The sequence below is a fragment of the Microtus pennsylvanicus genome, chromosome 14 (genome assembly GCF_037038515.1).
Source record: "Microtus pennsylvanicus isolate mMicPen1 chromosome 14, mMicPen1.hap1, whole genome shotgun sequence".
Lineage (NCBI taxonomy): Eukaryota > Metazoa > Chordata > Mammalia > Rodentia > Cricetidae > Microtus > Microtus pennsylvanicus.
The window spans coordinates 16,839,968-16,864,377 of NC_134592.1; the positions used below are offsets into that span (position 1 = coordinate 16,839,968).

General features: G+C 39.2%; 1 protein-coding gene across 1 annotated transcript in view; it reads right to left on the reverse strand.

Annotated features, from left to right (window-relative positions):
* Positions 1–21,266, reverse strand: part of Catsperb (catsper channel auxiliary subunit beta) — a 200,199-nt gene extending 178,933 nt beyond the window's left edge. The window contains exons 1-4 of the mRNA XM_075947829.1: positions 21,191–21,266; positions 5,386–5,475; positions 4,546–4,624; positions 2,076–2,164 (exon numbers count right to left, since the gene is read on the reverse strand). Of these exons, the coding sequence (XP_075803944.1) occupies positions 2,076–2,164; positions 4,546–4,624 (168 nt within the window). The 5' untranslated portion in view covers positions 5,386–5,475; positions 21,191–21,266. The remainder of the gene's footprint in view (positions 1–2,075; positions 2,165–4,545; positions 4,625–5,385; positions 5,476–21,190) is intronic.
* Between the last annotated feature and the right edge of the window lie 3,144 nt (positions 21,267–24,410).

The following is a 24,410-nucleotide window of genomic DNA, read 5'->3' on the forward strand; positions in this document are numbered from 1 at the left end:
TCTACACATGCATGTATGAGCACCTATGCCACAGCATGCATGTGAGGCCTTCAGTTCTGTCCACCATGTGGGACCCGTTAATCGAACTCAGGCCATCAGGCTTGGTGGTAGCTGCCTTTCCTTACCAGACAGCTTACTGGTCTGGTCTGGTCTGGGAAGTCTTATTTTTAACAGAGTCCTCAGAGCAAAAGAGTTCCCTTGGGAAAGGTCATGCATGAAGATCAAGTTTCATAATGAACACAGAACACTTTGATTGTAATACAAACACTTTAAAAATGTAAGCAATGATTGAAATAATGCCAAGGTGACAAGTACTTCACTATGACTATGTACAAATTGGTTAGAATGCTAATTTAAAACTAGAAATAGAAACTAGAGATGGCTCAGCACTTAAGAGCCTGTTGCTCTTCCACGGGACTTTTGTTTAATTCCTACAACCCACATTGTAGCAACAACTCTAACTCCAACTACTAGATGCTCTCTTCTGGCCTGCATAGGCATCATGTGCGCGTGCGCACACACACATACACACACACACACACACACACACACGTGCATCTATGTAGCACACATATGGAGATGCAGGCAAAACATCCATACAAATAAAATAAAATTAAAAATTCTACAAATAATTTTTAAAATAGAAAAACTGAAACCAAAGTGTTAAGTAATCTGTGTCAGGGCATACAGCCATAAACAGCAGGCCCAAGATTTGACCCCAGCTTTGTATGTAAGTCTGCCTTCCCTTTCCTATAATACAAAATCACAACCAAAAAAGGGCACAGGCTTCTCAAGAGTTATAAATTCAAAACTTAAACTAAGTGTTTATTTGGTACGTCAAGCAGAAATTAGGGACCAAGTTAAAGGGGACTTAGGGGTAAATTATGTGTCTTGGTGGAATGTTATTCTGTGTTTTGATTGTATTTGTCATCTAATTTTGGATAATCTGCGTGGTTTTTTATTAACACCTGTTTTTGCTAGCAGTTGCTCTCTGAATTTTCCGTTGTGTGTGTGTGCGTGTGTGTGTGTGTGTTCATGTGTGTGTGCATGTGTGCGTGTGCATGTTCATGTGTGTGTGCATGTGTGCATGTGTGCATGTTCATGTGTGTGTGCATGTGTGCATTCATATCGAGCCCAAGGATTCCAGCACGATCGGCAAGCTCTCTTTCACTAAGCCGTTACACATGGTGGTAGCCTGTGACTATTTTAATGTTCTGCTTTGTTTTATTTTGTTGTTTGACTGCTGAAAAGTCTCCCATCGCTTGAATGCAAAGGTATGAGGGCCCACAGAGTTGTGAGCCTGTTCCACCTTGACTGGAGGTCACAGAGTTTGAGCTTATTTTTCTCTCTCAAAGTTGTCGACAACAGGCGTGGCTACAAACGAGAGAGTCTGAGCAAAGGTGTGGTTAATTAGTGATTGGAGCATAGAGATGGATCTCCTCAGAGAATACAAGTCTATTGCTTATATCATGTTATTGAAATCTGGTGCCTTCCCGCTCCCTTTTGGAGTTAAGTATAGAAGCAGGTAGGGGCGGGAGAGGCAAATTCAGTATTCACTGAACTTCCCTCCCGAGGCTGTTCTGGGTTTCTGTCTCTTCTCTCATATCTCTCTTCCTTTTGCTTAATAATTCTAAAACTCACGCTCCTACCCCAGAATGTATGAATTTTGTCGAAGCTGGTCTTCTACAGAAAGGTCACACCACCCCTTACACAAATGACAACCGCAGCACGGTCCCTATTATACAAGGACTATTTCTTTCCTACGATCATGTGAGGTACGTTTCTCTGACAAAGTTCAAAAGAACAAATTGGTTCCATATAAGATGAAGATTGTTGTAGGTGGTCGAGAAAAGAGAGGTGGGCATCATTTCCTAACAACACCCACAGAGCATGGCTACCCAGGATTCTCAATGGCTAAAAATATACTACCCTATCCAACTACAGACACAATTCCATAGAATCTCACCTTCCTGTCTGGACAGGAGAAGACACTTGAGAGACTGCAGTGTCACTGCTTCTAAAGGGACCTTTAAAGGGACCAAAGGGCTATAGTACATACAGTTAGTAGACTTTACCAAACTGTCAGTGGAAAGATACAACTTGATTATTTTCTGGTCACTGGGTAACTGGTCGCTGGAGCAAACAAAGTGTTTCTCATTATCACCTAAAAAACAAAAACAACAAAAAATCGGTCAAGCTAAAAGGACTTACATGAAAAGTCTGGTAGTTGTGGTACACGCCTTTCATCTCAATACTTGGGAGGCAGATGCAGGTGGATCTGTGTGTGTTCAAAACCAGCCTAGTCTACAGAGCGAGTTTCAGGGCAGCCAGGACTGAAACACAGAGAAACCCTGTCTCAAAAAAAAAATGTTGCAGTTTATAATAAAATAATCCCACACTAGTCCAGAATGGAGTATAATAAAGATTTCTTTATTTAGGGGTAGACTCAGAGATCAGCAGTCCTCTGCATGAGCAGGGAGCTAGAACTGAATCCAGCCACAAGGCACCCCTCCCCCCACACACTTTTACATATGCGTATTATAGTACATGTGACCGTGCCCAAAGTGGGCCAGTATCTTAACGGCTATTGGCAGCAAAAGAAGAATGTGGATTAAAAGGCATGACTTAATTTAAGTTATAAGAACTAGTTAGGAACAAGCCTAAGCTAAGGTTAAGCTTTCATAATTAATAATAAGTTTCCATGTCATTTTTTTGTGAGCTGATAGACCAAAGGAAAAAATCTGTGTACATATCCAGCCACATATATCCACATAAGGCCTGAGAAAGTTTTAAAAAAAAAAGTTCAAAACACTGAGTCAAATGTGGCTTCCTGGCAGGTCTTCCTGGTGACCAAGGTCTCTCAGAAAGGCTCAGTGTACAGAGACTGCCTTCAGGCTGGAACCAGCCACCAGGGCAATGCACGAAGGTGAGCTATGCCAGGTGACAGACGTAGCAGTTTAAAATTAGTCTCACGTGACCAGGAAACACTGCAGATGCTTAGTAATGCTAGGTACATACAAAGCAAACTTTTAAAAAGGTGCAATATGTTTTAAAATGTGCTTAGGTGCTTAGGAATAGACATTCATAGAAAGAATAGTTTAAAATAATAAAGTCTTTGAAAAGAGAATAAAATAACATATAAAAATCCATGTAGAGATGGGAACTAGACAGGGCATCTGGATTCTGTATGGTGCTTTATTGACTTTAACTTTCTGGATGCTGCTGAGCAGAGATGACAGCTGCTAGCGACACTGGCTTGTGGAAGGGAGGGGCTGAATTAGACCAGCCTTGATACTGTAGGCATGACATACTTTATAATGGAAGTCGGAAAATGTATTGCAGTTTGGATAGATAGATAGATAGATAGATAGATAGATAGATAGATAGATAGATAGATAAAAAGACATTGCGGGAAGGGCCTGAATTTTTGACCAAAATTATAGGAAAACTTAGCATTAGATTTTAGTAAGAACTAAGAATAAATTTACGTTTTACTGCACATTGTCTGTACAATGTAATTGTTCCAATGTTATTTTTCAATTTGTCTATATTATCATATCAGTGTACCTCCCAAGGATTAGAGTTTGAAATCAACATTTCTTTGCCTCACATGCAAACACTTCTATATGTACCAGCTCCCAGTATTTCAGAATAATTTAATTGTATTCCTTCTTTCATGTCAGACTGAACTATGCACTACGTCCCTCACAGTCTGCAATTTACTACCTCCAAACTATTGTTTACCGTGTGTCCGATGCTGCCTTTGAAGCACACACTTTCTCATATGTGCACATACAAATTTTACCCACTTTAAGGACCTAGAAAGACTGTTCTCTTCTATACAATGCCAGCCTTAAAAACCTGCTTTTCCACGGCCAGATACAATCTCTCTTTTCTCTGACTTCTCTCCTTCGGTGACTCTCCAATATTGGCTCCTAGCCACATATAAGTCAGAAATCCCTACTGCAATGTTCCAACTAAACACTGGGACAATTTGTAGCTCATCACATTCTGCAACACATTTGTGAATAGAATATCTGAATTCTTCTATCTATCCATTTATTAAACACCACTGTATTTTATCATGCATTCTAGGATGCAGGAAGATCTCAAAAATGTGTGCACTATGGAAATGGATGTTTCCTTAACAAAATTTTTCTATTATTAAAGTTTTGTGAACTAATTCTATCTTTGTATTTGTTCAGGAAATTCTACTTTCAATTTGGTAGCCCGAGAATTCATGCATCAAGGAAAAGATTTTATATCTGTTCAAATAATAAAATATTTGCCATGTATAATCTGCTTTTAATGGTAAACATTCTATGACTTGAAAGTGACAAAGTATTGTTTTAAAAACTTTGCATATACAACTTGATAACAATGGATTCACAATGACATTACTAGACACCTGGGCCAGAGTAAATAGATAACACATGAAAACGATGGGAAAATACTGACAAAAATATTAAATGGACAATATTTGAACTGCAAATCAGGAAAGGATAAGAATAAGAACTCCTTGAAAGGAATCAGTCTGATACTTACGTTGATTATATATCACTGCTGATGAAAATTCAAACACATTCAAAAGTAGAATCAGAACATATATAAGTCGTGATTCCATCTGTTGAAATAAATATAAATAATTTCTATTCAGTTACTCTGAAAATATTATTTTGAGTTTTTAGACATAAAAACAACTACACAGAGGTGAAGAAAACATCACTTCAAGTTACAAATACTTTCTATACTGTGACGGAAGCAGACGATGAAGCTGGAGGTGGAGAGCCTGCCTAGCAACACACTCCCTGGGTCTGATCCCCAGCATCCACATCACAACTGGCCACCAACAAAACCCTGGAACAGATGCACAACATGACTAAGTTCTAAATTTATCTCCTACTGTGTAGTTCAAATATGTAAAAGTATGGACATTGAGAGAGACAGAGAGTCTGGGGCTTGGGACTTTCTTCAATATAGATAACAGTGGGTGAAGTGAGATTAATGATCCTAGATCAACTATAAGATCAAGAACCTGGATTAATAAACACTCTAAGAATGATAAAACTGACAATCTTTTTTTTTCTTTTACTATCTTTGACAATATTCTGACTACCTAGGTTTTGAAATAGTCCACATGGTCCCAAGCTTTCTTGCATGTTCTTGCTGGGTATAGTAAGGATGCAAGTCTCTGGTTCTCTTTATCCAGGGCTTTTCTTGGGTTGTATTTGCAGCCAACAGACACGAGGGAGCTGCAATAGCAGGCCAGTTTCCATGGTGACCCTCCTAAGGTCAGTGTTCTCCCCCTGCGATACACCTCATGATCTGTGAAGTATCTCTTATACAGAGTCATTTATAACAAAATTCACATATTGAAGTCCTTACCCCTAGAATGTGATCCTATTCGGAGGACGAGGTCATTGAAAAGATGCTCGAACTGAAAATGTCTAGTGTCCTAGCTAAGTAAACTTGGACCTAAAAGAGAAGATGAAGCAAAGGCAGGGACAAGATAATCATCTAGAAACTCATGGGAAAGACCAGACCACATCATTCTCTCACCATCCTCAGAAGAAATGAACTGAACCACGGGCTGAGTGGTGATGGTTCACACCTTTAATCCCAGTGCTAGGGAGGCAGAGACAAGAGGAACTCTGGAAACTCAAGGCCAGTCTGGTATACAGAGTGAATTCCAGAACAGGCTCCAAAGACCAAAAGAAAGCAGAAAGAAAGAAAGATAAAAAGGAAGGAAGGAAGGAAGGAAGGAAGGAAGGAAGGAAGGAAGGAAGGAAGGAAGGAAGGAAGGAAGAAGGAAGGAAGGGAAGGGAAGGGAAGGAAATCATTCATGGTAACACTTTGACCTCAGGCTTCTGGCCTCCAGAACTGTAAAAAAATCTGTTTAATCTTCTCGGTATGTGATACCTTCTTATGGAACCCTAGGAAATGCCGTTGGACTTTGGAAGTGAAGGACTTAGAAAGAGCTTCATGTTGACACTCTGGCTATGCTTTTCTCTGTGAGCAATGGTGTATTTTGTCTCTAACCTAGGAATCCCATGTCTTTTGCCAGCACCCAGGAGAATGGATACAAGACTAACCTGACAACCTTAAGCAGACTGAAATTCAGAGTCTGGGAAGCTCCTGATAATTGCTTAGTGTTTCCCTTCCTCAAAACTTTCTTTGCTTTAAGAATATTTATTTAATGACAGAATGTTCAAATATCCATTGGATTCTAAATTTACCATTTTATGTTATCAGGGACGTCTATATTTCATTTATTTGGTTATTTTTAGAGAAAGGGTCAAACTGTGCTGACATGTAGCTCACTATGAATGCCAGTCTGTTCTTCAATCCACAGAGATCAGCCTGCCTCTGCCTCCAAATGCAAAAACAACCACACAGCCTATGGAAGATTTTAGAAACTCGAGTGTTATTTGTTCTCCACAAACTACTGGCCAGGCCCTATTGTTGAAGACAACATTCCATATCTCAGTGAATACAGAGAAGTTGAGCTGATGCCTGACTAGACTCCACCCTACTAACTAGAGTTCATGGTACTGAAAGGTACTTTGTTAAGCTACCAGAGGAGAAAGGTAACCACCACCCCAGCTACAAACCTGTGGTCTATAAAGATGATCTGCCTGCAGGATCACTTTCTGATTGGATTTAAAGCCTGCTTCATGAGGTGGAACCCTAACACTGCTCAGCTTGCCAAGAACCTGAGACTGGATAGGGCATGGACTGAGGGAAGAACCAAATAATGTTCTGCTAAAGGATCATAGCAATGAAACAACTCCTAGCAACATTCTGTTGTACCCATAGGCCAGTGCCTCACACGGTCATCATCAGAGACGCTTCCTCTTCAATAGATGGGAACTAACACAGAGACCCACAACTGGACAATGTGAGAATGGGAGATTTGGAATATTCAGTCCTAAACGGGGTGTCTCATCACACCACTGCCCGCAGGGTAAACGAGGAGGTGGAAAGATTTTAAGAGCTAGAGCAGATGGATGACTCCAAGTAAACAGAGTCCAGACACACAGGACGGATCCGCATTGAACTCACAGAGATGATGGGGGCATGCACAGGGCCTGGACAGGTTAAAGCCAGATGGGATCCTGGCATTGAGGAGGAGAGTGGACATGGGCTCCATCCCTAACTAAACAGCTTTCCCCCATTGACATCAGCTTACAAAGGCAAAACTAGTGTCCTTCAATTGAGTCTCACTGGGTATATTAAGCATACTTAAGGGTGGGTCCCGTGCTTAGTAGTAGATGGCCAACGCAAAACAAACTCAAAGTCAACTTTGTGGACTTTTTGTCTCACACTGCTTTGTTTAGGCATCTTTATATTCTTGTCATACTGGTGTTTTGCTTATATGCTATGGTTTCCACTTAGAGGGTTTTATGGTTTTGTGTATGTGTGTTCCTCTTATTTTTTCTCTTTCATTTACTCGTATGTTTCCTAAAGGGAGAGAGGCTGAAAAGGAATGGAACTGAGTGGAAAATGAGAAAGATTAAGGAGGAATTGGGGGAGGGAAAACTGTGATCATAATATATTGTATGAAAACATTTTTTTCAATAAAAAACAAGCTCACATTTTCAGTCACCTTAAAAAACAAGTTGTCACAAAGGAAAGCCTGATAAAGCCATAGCATAGTGCTTGATGTCCAGATTTTGTATTATTTACCTAAACATTCAAATTAAATGATATAACACCATTAGAACCCATAAGCTTTTCTCATTAGTTTAATAGAAATGCATTATACACTAGGTCTCCAATTTGATTTACCTACATTATTGTTATCCTCAATATTGCTCTAATTCCTTTTATTAAGTAGGCATAACATTGTGAATTTAATTTTATTTGATTAGGCTATGGTTGATCTTTGACAGATGAACTAAGAACTTACTGTGAAAAACTTTAAACACTCAGGGAGGAAAGAGACTGAGAGAGTTGATTCAAGGGAGATACACCTCAGGTTCCCCATGGCTCTGCTACTGACTGCATTCTCCTTATTTCAGGATTCAGTCTTACTGCTTATTCTCTTAGTATAGCGACAGAATGCACTTTAGGGTTTGTGGTGGTTTGAATAATTTGTCCCTTATAGTCTCAGACACTTGAACGCTTGGTCCTCAATTGATGGCACTGTTTAGGAGGTTTAGGAGGTGTCACCTTGTTGGAGGAAGTACGTCACTCAAGACAGGCTTTGAGAGTTCAATCTCTTTTATCTTTTATACTTGCAGTTCAAGATGTGAGCCCTCAGCTTCCTACTCTTGCCCCATGCCTTTGCTCTGCCATCATAGAGTCTAATCCTCTGGAACCAGAAGCCCAAATACACTTGCTCTTCTATAAGTTAGCTGTTTTGGTAGTGGCATTTTATCACTAATAAAACAATAATAGTAGCATGTTTCAAGGTCATTACTACCTAGTGACAGATGAGCTTAGGACCAAGATCTTCAAACATATTTAGTCAACACACAAAGATGCCATAAAGTAAAAAAAAAAAATCAAGTATATCAGAAATGATTGTATTTGACCTATCACTAAACTGGGTGACACATATTTTTAACTCATTTTTCCTTCAATATAAATATTTTCCCTACTCTGATATTCCCTTTTTGCAACAGGCACTGCATATTCTAGAGAGATTTTAGCTTGAGTTAATCTTGAACAATTGAATTTTTTTCCAGTAAGGTGTTTCTCTAAGTTCACTTTTTATTCTGTAAGATTAGTACTGCAGCTATTCTACACTGTCTGTACTTACTATATCTGGCAGCTTCTTTAACAGAGAAGTATTTTATTAACTCTACAACTTCTTTCTTCTGTTACATAAATTTCAGCTTATAAAATTCATATGTTTCATCTTATCAGACAATTACGCTATCTCTTTCACTGGTTAGATTCAAACTTGGAAGCTACATAACGGTAAATGACAATGTTTTTTACTTTTTTCCAACTCATTTAACAGTTAAACTGACAACAGTTAAACAGCTCTAGTTAGCCATGCCTTTGATTATTATGGGTTTTATAGAACTGTCTATGACAAACCACACAGTTTGAGTTTTCCTCTTCTCTGGGACCAAACACTGCAAATTGTATCAAAGAAGAACCCTGCTTCCTCCCCACTCAGTTTATTTGTAGGTATTCCATCGCCATAGAAAAGTGATTACATCAAATTAATAGTTTAGCAGAGAGCTTGTTTTAATATTCATTATTATAATTACCTCTAATTCCTCCCTAGTTACCTTTTCTTTTTATATTTTACTCATGTTTCTGCTGTGTGGAGTCTACACTATAGACCGAAGATGTAGTATTAAGAACTGAATTTATGTAACTGTCTAAGACAATGTATTTGGGTGTTTTTCTTCTGTGGCAACAAACATTGTAAACCAAAGAAGAAGCCCATCTCTTCCCCACCTGACTCACATGTAGCTATTCCACTGTTATAGAAAAGTGATTACATCCATTAATATTATAGTAGGAAGCTTATTTTAATATTCATTACTATAATTACCTTTAATTGTATTTGTCTCTTGTCCTTTCTTTTGATCTGTTGTTGTTGTTGTTTACATTTTAGCCTTGTTTCTGTACAGATTAAAGACCCAGCTATCAAGAACTGAGGTTTCACAGTTAGTTGACTGCCTTAGCTGAGTTTTACAGTTGACTGCCTTAACAGCCCACTTAATTTTGGTAACAGCCAATCAGCTGCTACTAAGTACAGAAGCCTGCTAAGAAAAATCTAAAGGATAGGCAGTTGGAATTTCTAACTAACTGCCTCCCTCAAGGGTATCAAGATTTTCATTGAAAACCTATGATCAGTAGTAGTTTCCCAAATCTACCATCTTTAATATAATATCCATTTTAGGGTGCCCAGATGCTTATTTGAGCACTCAAGTAAAAACATAAAAGCCAAAATGTCACTCTGTCTCTATATATTGAAACTTAAGGCAACCTGTCATAAAGAGCTTCATACCCATCTTGAAAAAATAGGACTTAAATGCAAAGACTGACAAATGAACTTATTGCAAGATAAATAATTAAACACACACAGTGCAAAGATTAGAAAGAGCTGCGTCTGCATAGAATAAACCAATTTCCTCCCACATTCATGGCTGTGTGGATGTTCATTGTTGGGTGCACAGACTCACTAAAGGTACCCAGAATGAATCTTAATGGCTTTCCCAGTATCAAACACTCATAAATGGATGTAAAGCTGGCAAGTAATGCTGTAACTATGCTACTTAATCCCATTTTATATTCATCATTTACTTCAAAAGAGGGTTCACACAGTCATATCAAATCTGTTTTGTATACCTCCCACAGAAGTAAACTGGTCACAGTTTAATGTATTCCTGGGAAAGCCTGTGTAAGAAATACTCTTGTCTTTTCTGATGACCTTGAAAGAAGTTAGTCTAAATCTGAAAAAAAAAAAAGTGCAGAACACAGCAAAGAATGTCCACTAGTAACAACTCATTTCCCAGATACTGGTGACTCTTCTTTTCTTATAGGTTGTTTCTTGCACTAGAAGGTGGTAAATATTTTTCCAGGCAAGGTCTCTCAATTAACCTGGAGCTCATAGATTTACTAGACTGAGTGGCCAACAGAACTAGAAATATGCCTGTTGGGGCCTCACCATTAACTTTTTATACTGTTCAGGTAATAAAATTTTACCCTGTAGAGGATATGGTACCACGAGTCAGATTACTCATTGCTTTGTGATCTTTCTGGATAGATAACTTTTTTCTTTAGGCCTCTAAATGTCCAAGATTCTTGACATTTTGAAGATGAGTGTTTTCCTGCAAAGACAAGAACAGAACCCTGCCCCAACCCTTATGAGATTTCCTTACCACCTGTGTGATTGTCACCTCTGTGGATGAGTTGTCATTTCTCTGTCTCAAGAGGTTTCCCTTTTTCAAACCAAATATTTATTAATTTTGAAGGTATTCATAGCTTTTCTTCTCCTGAAGAAACAAGAACAAAACCCCATCCCCAATGTAGCACATCTCCTGGTTTCCATTGTGAGATCAACACATCATTGAAATACACCAGCTGATTAAATTCAGAAGTTTTTTCTATTATGCAATGTCTCTCCGCTGCTGCTGTTCCTTTCTCATTAGCGTTAAGAAAATTCAAGGCTAATAAAGCATTATGCAATCTATTTCTGGGGGTATATTCCATCCCTTTCTGTTTGTTTAGCATATCCTTTACAGTTCAATTTTACCTTTCTATAACTGCCTGACCTATAGGATTGCTTGGTATACCTATAATATACTTTATATTATAATAAGCAAAAATAAAACTCTTTCATTTTCTTAGAGATATATGCTGGACCATTATATGTCTTTATTTGTGCAGGTATACCCATAATGGCCATAACTTCTAAAAAAATGTATGATTACTGAATCAGCCTTTTCTGAGCTCAAAGCAGTTGCCCACTGAAACCCTGAATAAGTGTCAATGTTGTGGTGTTCATACTATAATTTTCCAAATTCCGTAAAGATCCATCTGCCAGATTTCATTCCTTTGAGTACCCTTTGGGTTACTCCCTGCAAGTAGCAGTGTTTAGTTATAGAAAAAACAATTAGGACATCTCTTTATAATCTCCTTAGCTTGTTGCCATGTAATAAAAAATTCATTCTCTAAACCTTTGCTATTGGCGTGATGTTTCCTTCACCACATTTCCAAGCAATAATCTATCAACTTCAGCATTACCTTGTGCTAGAGGTCCTGGCAGACCCATATAGGATTGGATGTTTGTTATGTGTATGGGACAAAGCCTATTCCTGATTATATCTCAAACCTGAGTGAGTAATTAAGACAATTCTGTATCATCTGTTGTAAATTCAGCAGTTTCAATATGAAAGACAATTCATTCTGCATATTGTGAATCAGTGACTATATTGAAAGATTCTTTAAAATCCCTTAGTACCATGAGAATAGCATATAATTCTGACTTTTTGACAGAATTATAAGGTCTTTGTTCCACCTTACTTAAATCTTCTGATATGTAACCTGCCTTTTCTGATTTATTTGCATCAGTATAGAATGTTCAGGTTCCAGTTATTGGTGTGTTGCATGCAATGTGGGGAAGGATCCAAGCAGTTCTCTTTATAAGGTTAATTCTACTGCTATTGGGATAATTGCTATTAATCTCTCCTTAAAATTAGCACAAGCAATTTGCCAGGGTTCAAAATCTTCCCATAATTTTCTTAAATTTCATTAATGGGGCTGGAGAGATGGCTCAGCAGTTAAGATCACTGGCTGTTCTTTCAGAGGTCCTGAGTTCAATTCCCAGCAACCACATGGGGGCTCATAACCATCCAATCTGGTGCCCTCTTCTGCCCTGCAGGTATACATGCAGACAGAACACTGTATACATAAATAATATTTTTTTAAATTCCTGATGATGTGACAGATATGGTGGGTCTTACCTGTCATCTCAGTGCTTGCAAGCCTGAGTTAGGAGGCTTACCATAAGTTAGACACCAGTCTTGGTTACACAGTGAGATATATCTCAGAAAAACAAGTGAAAATAAACAAAATTAAATTTCATCAGTAGTAAAAGGCACTAAAATCTCTGCTGGATCCATTTCTGCTAGTTGATGCAGTCTCAATTTTCCTTTTATAATTAAGAGATCTTTTCCACATAAGATCTTAATTTTATACTTGGTTTATGTGGTAAAAAGATATATTCTGAGATAATATCATCCCTCTGCATTAAAATTCCTATAGGGGAAATTCTGGAAGGCAATATGACTAGAATGCAATTAAGATTTGGATTTACCTGAGCCACATGTGCCTCCTGTAATTTCTCTTCAACCACAAATTCTTTCTCAGCGTTAGCTATTAATTCCCTAGGGCTATTTAAGTCTTTGTCACCATCTAAGGTTTTGTTTATTATGTTTGTTTATATTTGTTTATATGAATTATTAGATATTTTCCGTCTACAACAGCAGGTTGTAGACGGAAAATATCTCCTAAAAATCTTTGAAATCATTAAGAGCTCGCGATTGATCACTCTTAACTTGTGTTTTTTATGTTCTAATTTTCTGTAAACCTATTTTATAACCTAGGTAATTGTCGAAATCTCCTCTTTGTATTTTTTAGGAGCAATTTGTAATTCCCATTTAGGCAAAACTTTCTTTTTTTTTTTTTTTTTGGAGCCTGTCCTGGAACTAGCTGTTGTAGACCAGGCTGGTCTCGAACTCACAGAGATCCGCCTGCCTCTGCCTCCCGAGTGCTGGGATTAAAGGCGTGCGCCACCACCGCCCGGCAGGCAAAACTTTCTTTACTCCTTCAAACACTCATTCTAAAGTATCTGTGTTTGAATCAGACAGCAAAATGTCATCCATGTAATGGTAAACTATAGATTTAGGAAATTGTTTACATATTTCCGATGGCTGACTTATAATATATTGGCACAAGGTGGGGCTATTGAGCATTCCCTGTGGGAGGATGGTCCATTGATATCTCCTAGTAGGCTGAGAATTTTTATAAGTGGGAACTATGAAGTCAAATTTTTCTCTGTTCTTTTCTTGTAAAGGTATAGTGAATAAAACAGCATTTTAAATCAATAACTATAAGAGGCCCATCCTCTAGGTAGTAGGGAAGCAAAGGCCCATAGGTTGAATTACCCTATGGGCAATTCAATTCAATTACAGCTCTTAGATCTGTCAACATTCTCCATTTTTTTTTCAGATTTCTTTTTAACAACAAATACAGGAAAATTCCGAGGGCTAATTGATTATTCAATATGGTGAGCATCTAGTTGCTCCTGTTCCAGTTGTTCTGAAACCAGCAGTTTCTCTTCTGTTAAAGGTCATTGTTTAACCCATCTTGGTTCCTCAGTTAGCCATTTTAAAGGTAAGGTTGTTGGTACCACTGAAGGTTTGCTAGTTGCTTTGTGATCTTGTACACCCTGAAAGACTTGTGACCATTTTTTAATAGTAACTTATAATACCCTTTTCTGGGACTGCAGGAATGTTAATCTGGGTATTCCATTGCTACAGCAGATAAGGACCCCATAAATTCACTGTGACATTAACCACATATGGCCTCAGCCTTCCTCTCTGTCCTTCTGTTCCTATGCATTCAACCCATCTTGTGCTTTGTTTCACTTAAGATAAGGTTCCAATTCCTAGAATCCCAACAAAATTCTTCAAAGACCTTGAAAGAACAGTACTTAACTTATATGGAAAAGCAAAACACCCAGGATAGAAAAAACAATCCTGAATAATAAGAGAACTTCTGGAGGCATCGCAATCCCTGACTTCAAACTCTACTACAGAGCTACAGTACAGAAAACAGCCTGGTACTGGCATAAGAACAGACAGGAGGACCAATGGAACCAAATAGAAGACCCAGATATCAATCCACACATCTTCAAACACCTATCTTTTGACAAGGAAGCAAAACATATCAAATGGAAAAAAGAAAGCATATTTAACAAGTGGTGCTGGCATAACTGGATATCAGTGTGCAGAAGAATGAAAATAGACCCATATCTATCACCATGCACAAAACTCAAGTCCAAATGCATAGAAAACCTCAACAAAAAGCCAGCCACACTGAATCTTATAAAAGAGAAAGTGGGAAGTACACTTGAATGCATTGGCACAGGGAACCACTTCCTAAATATAACCCCAGCAGCACAAACACTGAGAGAAACAATTACTAAATAGGACCTCCTGAAACTGAAAAGCTTCTGTAAAGCAAAGGACATGGTCAACAAGACAAAATGATAGCCTACAGAATGGGAAAAGATCTTCACCAACCCCACATCAGACAGAGGTCTGATCTCCAAAATATACAAAAAACTAAAAGATTTGGTCATCAAAAAAACAAATAATCCAATAAAAAAAAGAATATGGACCTAAACAGAAAACTCTCAACACAAGAATCTAAAATGGCTGAAAGATTCATTGTAAGGGGCGCCTTTAAGACTAAGTATAAGGTTCTGCAGTCTACATTCTAACATTTAAATGTGGAATTAAGACCTGTGGTTTAAGAAAACTGATTTTTCCTTTCATGCCAGTAAGGCAAGTATACCTCTGGTAAATTAACACTCGAAATTCTTTTTTTATACCTAATCAAATGAAAGGCTTTTGTTAATCTTTATAAATTAGTCTGGGGGACTGGAGAGATAGCTCAGAGTTTAAGAACATTGGTTGTTCTTCCAGAGGTCCCAAGTTCAATTTCCAGCAAATTGCTGGCTCACAAGCATCTGTAATGAGATTTGGTGCCCTCTTCTGGCCTGCAGGTACACACACAGGCAGAACACCATATACATAATAAATAAATCCTTAAAAAAATAAGTTAGTCTGGATTGAATGACCAAGCTGTATGATGAATTATCATCTCTCCTATTCAGGAGGTCTCTCCTTTTTGAATATAATCTTTATGAATCTTGATGGTATCCACAGCATTTCTTCTCCTGTGGAAAAGAAAATAAAACCTGTTTACATATCCCAGTTTCCATTCTGAGGTCAACACGTCTTTAAAATATACAGGCTGATTTAATTCAGCAGTTTTTTCTACCATCCAGTGTCTTTCCGCAGCTGCTGTCCCTTTCTCACTAGCGTTTTAAAATTTTAAAGTTAGTAAAGCACTGCATAATGTATCTCTGGGTGTCTTTATTACCCCTTTCTGTTTGTTAAGCAATCAAACTCTGAATCCAAGAGATCCACATGTGCATCCTGTAATTTCTTTTCCACCAGAGAAAATTCCCTCTCAGCCACAGCTCATAATATTCTTGGACTATTTAAATCCTTATCACCTTGTAAGGTTTGAAACAAATTACTTAGCTCTTAAGTAGTTAACCCAACGGTGGACCATTGCCAGTTAATATCTCCCAGCAATTTTTGAAAATGATTAAGAGTTTTTAATTGTTCTCCCCTTATTTGTACTTTTTGTAGTTGAATTTTCTGTGAATTTATCTTATTTCCTAGATGACTGATAGAATATTCTCTTTGTATTTTTTCAGGAGCTTTTTGTAATCCCCAGCAAAATAAAATTTTATTTACTTCATCTAACATTTTTTTTAGGTATCTGCATCTGAATCAGCCAATAAGATATCATCCATATGGGTAGATTTTAGATTGAGGAAATGGTTTGTGAATTATTTTGATGTCTGTTGTACAAAATATTGACACAAGGTGGGACTGTTTAATATCCCTTGTGGAAGAATGATTTGTTGATCCCTTTTAACAGGTTGTGAGTAGTAAGTAACTAGTCATTGTAAGGAGGCACTGTGAAGGCAAAAAATTCTCTATCCTGTTCTTATAGAGGTACAGTTTAAGCACAGTCTTTTAAACCAATCACTATAATATTCCATTCCCTAGGTAATAAAGAAGGCAAGGGAAATCCAGGCTATAGAGAGCCCATTGGGTGAATCACTTTATTTATGATTCTTCAATCTGTTAACATTCTCCATTTTCCCAATTGTCATGATGACAAATATAGGAGAATTCTAAGGACTAGTTGATTTTTCAATACATTGAGCATTAAACTGTTCCTGTACCCGCTGTCCTTATGCCTATAATTTTTATAATATCAAAAGCCATTGTTTTGCACACAAAGGTTTATCGGTTGACCATTTTAAAGATAGGGCTGTTGGTATTTTTGAAAGACCAACTGTAGTGCTCAGCCTATAAAAATCCCTGAGTAGTTTGAATGGTAACTGTTCCTGATAATACCTTTTAGTGTTTCTCTCATAAGTATTCTTTTTTTTTTTTTTTGGTTTTTCGAGACAGGGTTTCTCTGTGGTTTTGGAGCCTTTCCTGGAACTAGCTGTTGTAGACCAGGCTGGTCTCGAACTCACAGAGATCCGCCTGCCTCTGCCTCCTGAGTGCTGGGATTAAAGGCGTGCGCCCCCATGCCCGGCTCATAAGTATTCTTTATATTATGTTTTTTATTTACATTTGTTTATTTTTTAATGTTTGTTTATTTATTGTATATATAGTATTCTGCCTGCATGTCTGCTTTCGTGCCAGAAGAGGGCACCAGATCTTATTATGGATGGTTGTGAGCCACCATGTGGTTGCTGGGAATTGAACTCACTCTGGAAGAGTAATTAGTGCTCTTAACCTCTGAGCCATGTCTCCAGTCACCTTTTTTTTGAGATTGGAGGAATGTTAATCTGTTTTTTCACTACTGCAACAAATCAAGTCCTCATAAATTCATGTCTATATTAGCCACATATGCTTTTAATTTTCCTATTTTTCCTGGCCCTATACACTCGACCCATTTGTGCTTTGTTTTTACCTAACATAAAATTCCAATCCCTAGAAGATGAATATTTAGTTCCTGAAGAGTCCAATCTGGATGCCAAGATATTGGTGAAATTATTGTTACATCTGCCCCTGTGTCTAAAAAACCTACAATTTTAATGTCATTTATTTGTATTTTTAGCTTTGGTCTCTAATCGTTTATAGAAGTTTGCCAAAATACTTGTTTTCTGTTCTCTCTTGAATTTTTGGTTTTATCTACTGAAGCTGTTCTGTCCTTGATGGCATACACAGCATTGTTGTTTTTAGTAACGGGCATTAAATCTTTTAATTGTTCTGTGGGTAAGTTTCTCTGGTGCTGACAGGGAATGATTGAACCAAATTTGATGTTGGGGCCTTTCCTGCTGACAAAGGATTACCTTGCCTGTCCCTTGTTGATCTGCAGTCATTAGTCCAATGTTGACCTTTGCCACCCCTTCTGCATACTCCAGAAAGCTGGGGCCTTCTGTTTGGATTATCTCTAGAAAAAACATGCTTTCTAGGAATGCCTTGCCTACCATCTCTTTTCAAATGACTTGCTTACCACAATTAAAACATCTGACATTTTGATTTGTCTTAAAACTTTTAGAAATTATTTCTCCTATCAGAGTAGCATCATAAACATGAAATCCAATATCAGTAGTATTTCTAATCCACTCATCTCTTGGTACTGATTTTGCCTTTAAAGGCCTAATCACCCTTTTGCATTCTGAATTAGCATTTGTTTGCTTTTGAGGGGGTGGGTTATTTGTTTTGTTTGTTTGGGGGGATGTTAGGAGGAGGTTCAAGACAGGGTTTCTGTGTAGCTTTGGAGCCTGTCCTGGAACTCACTCTGTAGACCAGGCTGGCCTCCAGCTCACAAAGATCTGCCTGCCTCTGTCTCCTGAGTGCTGGGATTAAGGGTGTGCACCACCATTGCCTGGCTCTAAATTAGCATTTTTAAAAGCCAGAGAATCAGTTAATATTTGTCTGACTTCTGGATCTGATACTATTTTATTTACAGTTAGAGTCAATCTTTGCAAAAAATCAGTACAGGCTTCTTTTGGGCATTGTATAACTTTAGTAAGTGACTCACTCTTTCCTGATTCTTCAGCCTTGTGTCAAGCATTTAGAGGCTGTTAAACGACATAGTGCCAAGGTGGTCCTCAAATTCATGCTGCCTTTCATGACTATAATAACTCAGCATTATTAACCTTTACCTAGAAGCTAGTCTTGGGAAATATCAATACCTCTAGACCACCGCCTGGCCTCAAATGTTGGTTTTTTTGTTTTGTTTTGGCTTTTTTGGATTTTTGAGACAGGGTTTCTCTGTAGCTTTTGGTTCCTGTCCTGGAACTAGGTCTTCTAGACCAGGCTGGCCTCGAACTCACAGAGATCCACCTGCCTCTGCCTCCCGAGTGCTGGGATTAAAGGCATGGGCTACCACCGCCCAGCCCAAATGTTGTTTTTAATGAAATTTTAATCATTAGATTTTTTTTTCAATAAAACTCAGGAGCCAGCCGGGTGGTGGGAGAGTACGCCTTTAACCCCAGCACTCGGGAGGCAGAAGTAGGTGGATCTCTGTGAGTTTGAGGCCAGCCTGGTCTACAAGAGCTAGTTTCAGAATAGGCCTCAAAGCTACAGAGAATCCCTGTCTCGAAAAAAAACCTAAATAAATAAATAAATAAATATAAAAATAAAACAAGTCAGTTGCTGGGGTGAGAGCCTGCTAGAGTTCAAAGAGGCAGAGAAAGCACCCAGCTGACCTTCATCCTCTGCCAACATCCCAATACCCTTCCCTTCTCCTCCCATCTCAAACAGGTCTCCTCAAACTCAATGCTCAATGTCCCCCTCTACTTCTTATGCATCTCTCTATCTGTCCCCGGACTCCCTCTTACTCTCTATGTTTTTTTCTTGTTCACTTCCTGTCAACTGAGTATTTGCTTTACCTCTTGATCTATGGTCGACGTTTTTAAATCCTGTTTAAAACATTCAAGCAGAAAAGACTCTTGGATTGAAGGTGTGCACTAGGGCTGAGCCACACCACAGTTAGAAATGGGTTTTTCCAGTAAATAATGCAATCTCTGGGTTCACATTGTAATCACATATCCTGCAACAATGTTTCTTTTTTTAATTATTTATTTATTATGCATACAATATTCTGTCTGTGTGCATGTCTGCAGGCCAGAAGAGGGCACCAGACCTTCTTACAGATGGTTGTGAGCCACCATGTGGTTGCTGGGAGTTGAACTCAGGACCTTTGGAAGAACAGGCAATGCTCTTAACCACTGAGCCATCTCTCCAGCCCCATGCAACAATGTTTCTGGTAAAATATTAGTTTGTGTCTTTCACTGGTTGGAATGTCTGATTTTTGTTGTTGAATGATTAGCATTCTTCACATATTCTAGAAAATCTCTTATCAGATATATGTGGCTTTGCAAACATAATGTCCCAGTACATAGCATATCCTTTTATGCTAGTAACAGGGTATTTGATGGAGGAAATCTTAAATTCGTATAAAGTCCGGCTCAATAATTCTTCTGCTGGTGGCTTGTGCTGTCTGTGTCAAGTTCAAAAGTGCTAGAAATAAATGCATTTGACATTATTCCTCTCCTAGTTTACCTTGAAAGTCTAAATACTTATTACCAAAGCAAATGTTCTACTTATGCCATTGTTCTCACAGCAGTTTTAAAAGAACTAGCGCTGGACTGGAGAGATGACTCATAGCTTAAGAGCACTGGTTGTACTCACAGAGGACTCAGAACAGCTGTTAGTAACTCCAGCTCCAGAGGATCGGAAGCCGCCTTCTGGCCTCTAAGGGCACTGCATGCAGATGGCACGGACATAGATACAGACAGAACACCCATACACATAAAACAACTTTTTAAAAAGGAACGAATGCTGGGTGAGCATTTCCTAGCATTCACATTTTCATGTTTAATCTCTAGTGCCTCAAGAGGTAGGAGAAAGCCTATGTCATACTTTCTCATGTGCTCCTGGAATCACCTATCTATCATCTATCTATCTATCTATCTATCTATCTATCTATCTATCTATCTATCTATCTATCTACCCATCCATCCTTCTACCTATCTGTCATCTTCCTTTTATCTATCTATCTATCTATCTATCTATCTATCTATTATATATCTCTTTTGTGTTTTGTTTTGTTTTGTTTTTTTCAAGACAGGGTTTCTCTGTGGCTTTGAAGCCTGTTGTGGAGCTTGCTCTGTAGACCAGGCTGACCTCTAACTTACAGAGATCCACCTGCTTCTGCCACCCCTGATCCCCAGTGTTGGAATTAAAGGCGCGCACCACCACAACCCAGCTGTTTTGTTTTTCTGTGACAGTATCTCACTAGCTCTCACTATGTAGACCTAACTGGCCTAGAACTTACTATGTAGACAAGGATGGCCTTCAATTGACAGAGATCTTCCTGCCTCAGGTTCCCAAACGTGAGGATCAGAGCCAGGCAGGGTACTTGGAATTTCTGAGGCCCAGGAAGAAACCTGTACTTTCTTTTTATATAAAAAAATTATTGGAGCTGGAGAGATGGCTCAGTGGTTAAGAGCATTGCCTGCTCTTCCAAAGGTCCTGAGTTCAATTCCCGGCAACCACATGGTGGCTCACAACCATCTGTAATGAGGTCTGGTACCCTCTTCTGGACTGCAGACATACGCACAGACAGAATATTGTATACATAATAAATAAATAAATATAAAAAATTATTTATTATTTTTATGAGCATTTTGCACGTCCGTGTGTCTGTACACAATGTGCACGCCTGTGGAGGCCAGAGGAGGGCATCAGATCCCCTGGGAATTGAACCTGGGTCCTCTGGAATAGGGACCAGTGCTCTTTACCACCGAATTGTCTCTCCAGCTGCACCCCACGCCACCTCCCCACACCATACTTTCTTCTCACCATTATAGCGTACACATACTCACAGCTGAGAAAACTAAAACTGCCTTTTGGCCAGTACAAAGTTCCCATCGATAACTAAGGACAAAGGTTGGTTCACAGATAGACCTGGGATCCTGAGTCACACCTGTCACCGTGGTCAAAGGAGGGAAGCACTGGAGAGAAGGAAAGTCATCCTGTAAAAGACACAAGCAGGCATAAAAGCTAGTCCCTGGCCTTAGTGTATGACAATACAAGCTGCCCTTTTCCTTTCTCGGCCTGCCTAGCTCTTCTCTGGGCTCTCTCGGCTTCTGCTCTAGCCTTCCACTGAGCTCTGGAATTCTTCATGACCTCCTAAAATCGGACTTTGCTGAGAAACAGATTCTTGGGCCGTGACCTCTCTCCTCGCGCGCTAATCTTACAAGTGTCCACTCTCAGTTTAATTAGCTCAGTGTTGAGGCTGAGAAATGGCTCTGACCTTTACCTAGTGCTCCAAAACAGTGTTCCCATTTAGTCAGTTAAAAAGGAAGATAGTATACTCGCTCTTTTTAAACTTGTATTGATTTAAAAAAAAAAAAGCTGTGTCTGGGACCTGGAGAGATGACTCCTGGCTAAGAGCAGCGGTTGCTCTTGTGGAAGGCTAGATTCAGTTCATAACACCAGCACTGAGATGCTCACCACCGCCTATAACTCCAGCTCCAAAAGATCAGACAACCTCTACTGGTCCCTGCAGGCACACACACACAAACTCATATACAGGCCAACACATACATATGCATATAAATACACATGCACATACATAGATGTATACATACATACACACACACACATACGCACTTACACATAAAAATAAAACAAACCTCTAATAAAGGTAGTGTCTGATTACATAGCCCAGGTAGGCCTTAAATTTTCCTGGAACTAGCTCTTATAGACCAGGCTGGCCTCAAACTCACAGATTCACCTGCCTCTGCCTCCTGAGTACTGGGATTAAAGGCAAGATGTGCACCACAACCACCCAGCTGGCCTTGAATTTTCAATCCTCCTACCTCAGCCTCCTAAGCGCTGGAATTACAGGTAAACATCTTGTGCAATGCTCAATCTATATTGCCAATTTTTCATATGTTTCTTTGATTCAACTTCAAATACTGTAAATGAAAACTAAATTCCACTGCCTGGTGTGGTGGTGCATTGCTACCCACTCAGCGCAGGCCCAGCACTCAGGAAGCTGAAGCAGGAAGTTTGCAGTGACTTCAAAACCAGTCTGAGCCACATGAAACCCTGTCGCAGACTGGTCCCCCTGCCTGCAAAAGAAGGAAGGAGAAAAGGTAGGAAGGAAGGAAGGAAGGAAGGAAGGAAGGAAGGAAGGAAGGAAGGAAGGAAGGAAGGAAGGACAGAAAGAAGGAAGGAATTAAAATCCAATTTAATTAAAATGTAGAGGTCACTCATATAAAAACAAAACTAGCACAGCATTTTAGTACAAATATCTGTATTTGTAGTGTTCAGTCTGTATATCTATACAATTACTGTGGAGTTGGTCTGACAATACCTGATCTCTACCAATTCAAGTCTTGGAACCAGACCTCTAGACTGTGCTCAAAAGGTCGTCACGTAGCCAGGTGGGGTTGTGCAGGTCTGTGACCCCAGGTACTCCAGAGGCTTAGATAAGAGAAGGACAAATTCAAAGTCAACCTTTCATATACAATAAGTCTGCAGTCAACCTGGGCAATCTTTTCTTAAAATAAAAAAACAATTCAAAGAGTGGGACTGTGGCTGAGCAAAATGACTCAGCAGGTAAAAGTACTAGCTAAAAGGCTCCCCCATGCCATTTTTTGTTCCTATTATTGTTGTACTTGGCACCATTTTTTAAAAATTAGTTTCTCAATCATTATCTTGAAAAAGAACATTCTAGAGTACTATCATTAAAAACAGCTTGGAAAAGCGGGGGTGGAGAGATGGCTCAGTGGTTAAGAACACTGGCTGCTCTTCCAGAGGTCATGAGTTCAATTCCCAGCAACCACATGGTGGCTCACAGCCATCTATAATGAGATCTGGTGCCCTTTTCTGGCATGTGGACATACATGGAGGCAGAATGTTGTATACACAATAAATAAATAAATCTTTTAAAAAAAAAAGAAAAAGAGAATCACCTCCTGAAAGTTGTCCTCTAAACTCCACAGGCATGCATTGCATGTCCACATTCATGCATATACATCACACACACACAACATGTTAAATAAATAAACAAATAAATTAAAAGCTGGGAATATGACTTAGCAGTAGATTGCCTACCTAGCATGTGAAAAGCCTTCAGATCAATCCCCATTACTAACAAAAAAGAAAACCCATTGCATAAAAGCACTGTATATATTACCATTACCAGCAGGGTTTTTTCATGTGTCTTGTATGTTTGGTGTGTGTTTGTGTATCTGTACATGCAAGGGCATAGCATATGTCTAGATGACAGAAGTCAACATTGGGTATCTTCAACACTCTCTTAGTTTATTTCTCTCTCTCTCTCTCTCTCTCTCTCTCTCTCTCTCTCTCTCTCTCTCTCTGTGTGTGTGTGTGTGTGTGTGTGTGTGTGTGTGTGTGTACACATGTGTGCAGGTGTACATGAAAGTCATAAGAGGATATCAAATCCCCTGGAGCTGGAGTTACAGGCATTTGTGAGCTGCCCAATATGGATGCTAAGATCCGACTGCTAAGGTCCTCAGGATAGAACCAAACACTCTTTCTGAGCCATCTTTCCAGTCCCTTCATGTAAGCGGCGTAATAACCAGGCTAGCTTAATATGAAACAGCAAATTTTAATGAAGGGATAGCTTACAACACCAGGGATCCAGCGATGAGCAGGAGATACAAAAAAGAGACCGGCAGGGCTCACGCCCTCCAGATTAATACATAAACATTAGCCCGAGGCGAACACGCCCCCCAATGAGCTGGGCTATCCCTACACCTTCACCTTAGTTTTGGGATCTGTTGCTGAGCCCAGAGCTCACTAACTGGCCACACTGGCTGGCCAGCTGACTCCTCAGTACTGGGAACGCAGGCACAAGCAATTACACTTGTCTTTTAGGTGGGTCCTCATGCCTTCCGAGGAAAGCTGGGAATGTAGCACGCACCAGCCGTGGGTTAGATCTCTAGTACCACAAAATAATAAAAACACAAACTAACTAGATCCTACTTATTCAGTCCTGATCAAATGTATTTCTACCCTCTTTGAAAGTAGACTCCCTGGGTATGGTTGTGCACACCCTTAATCCCAGAA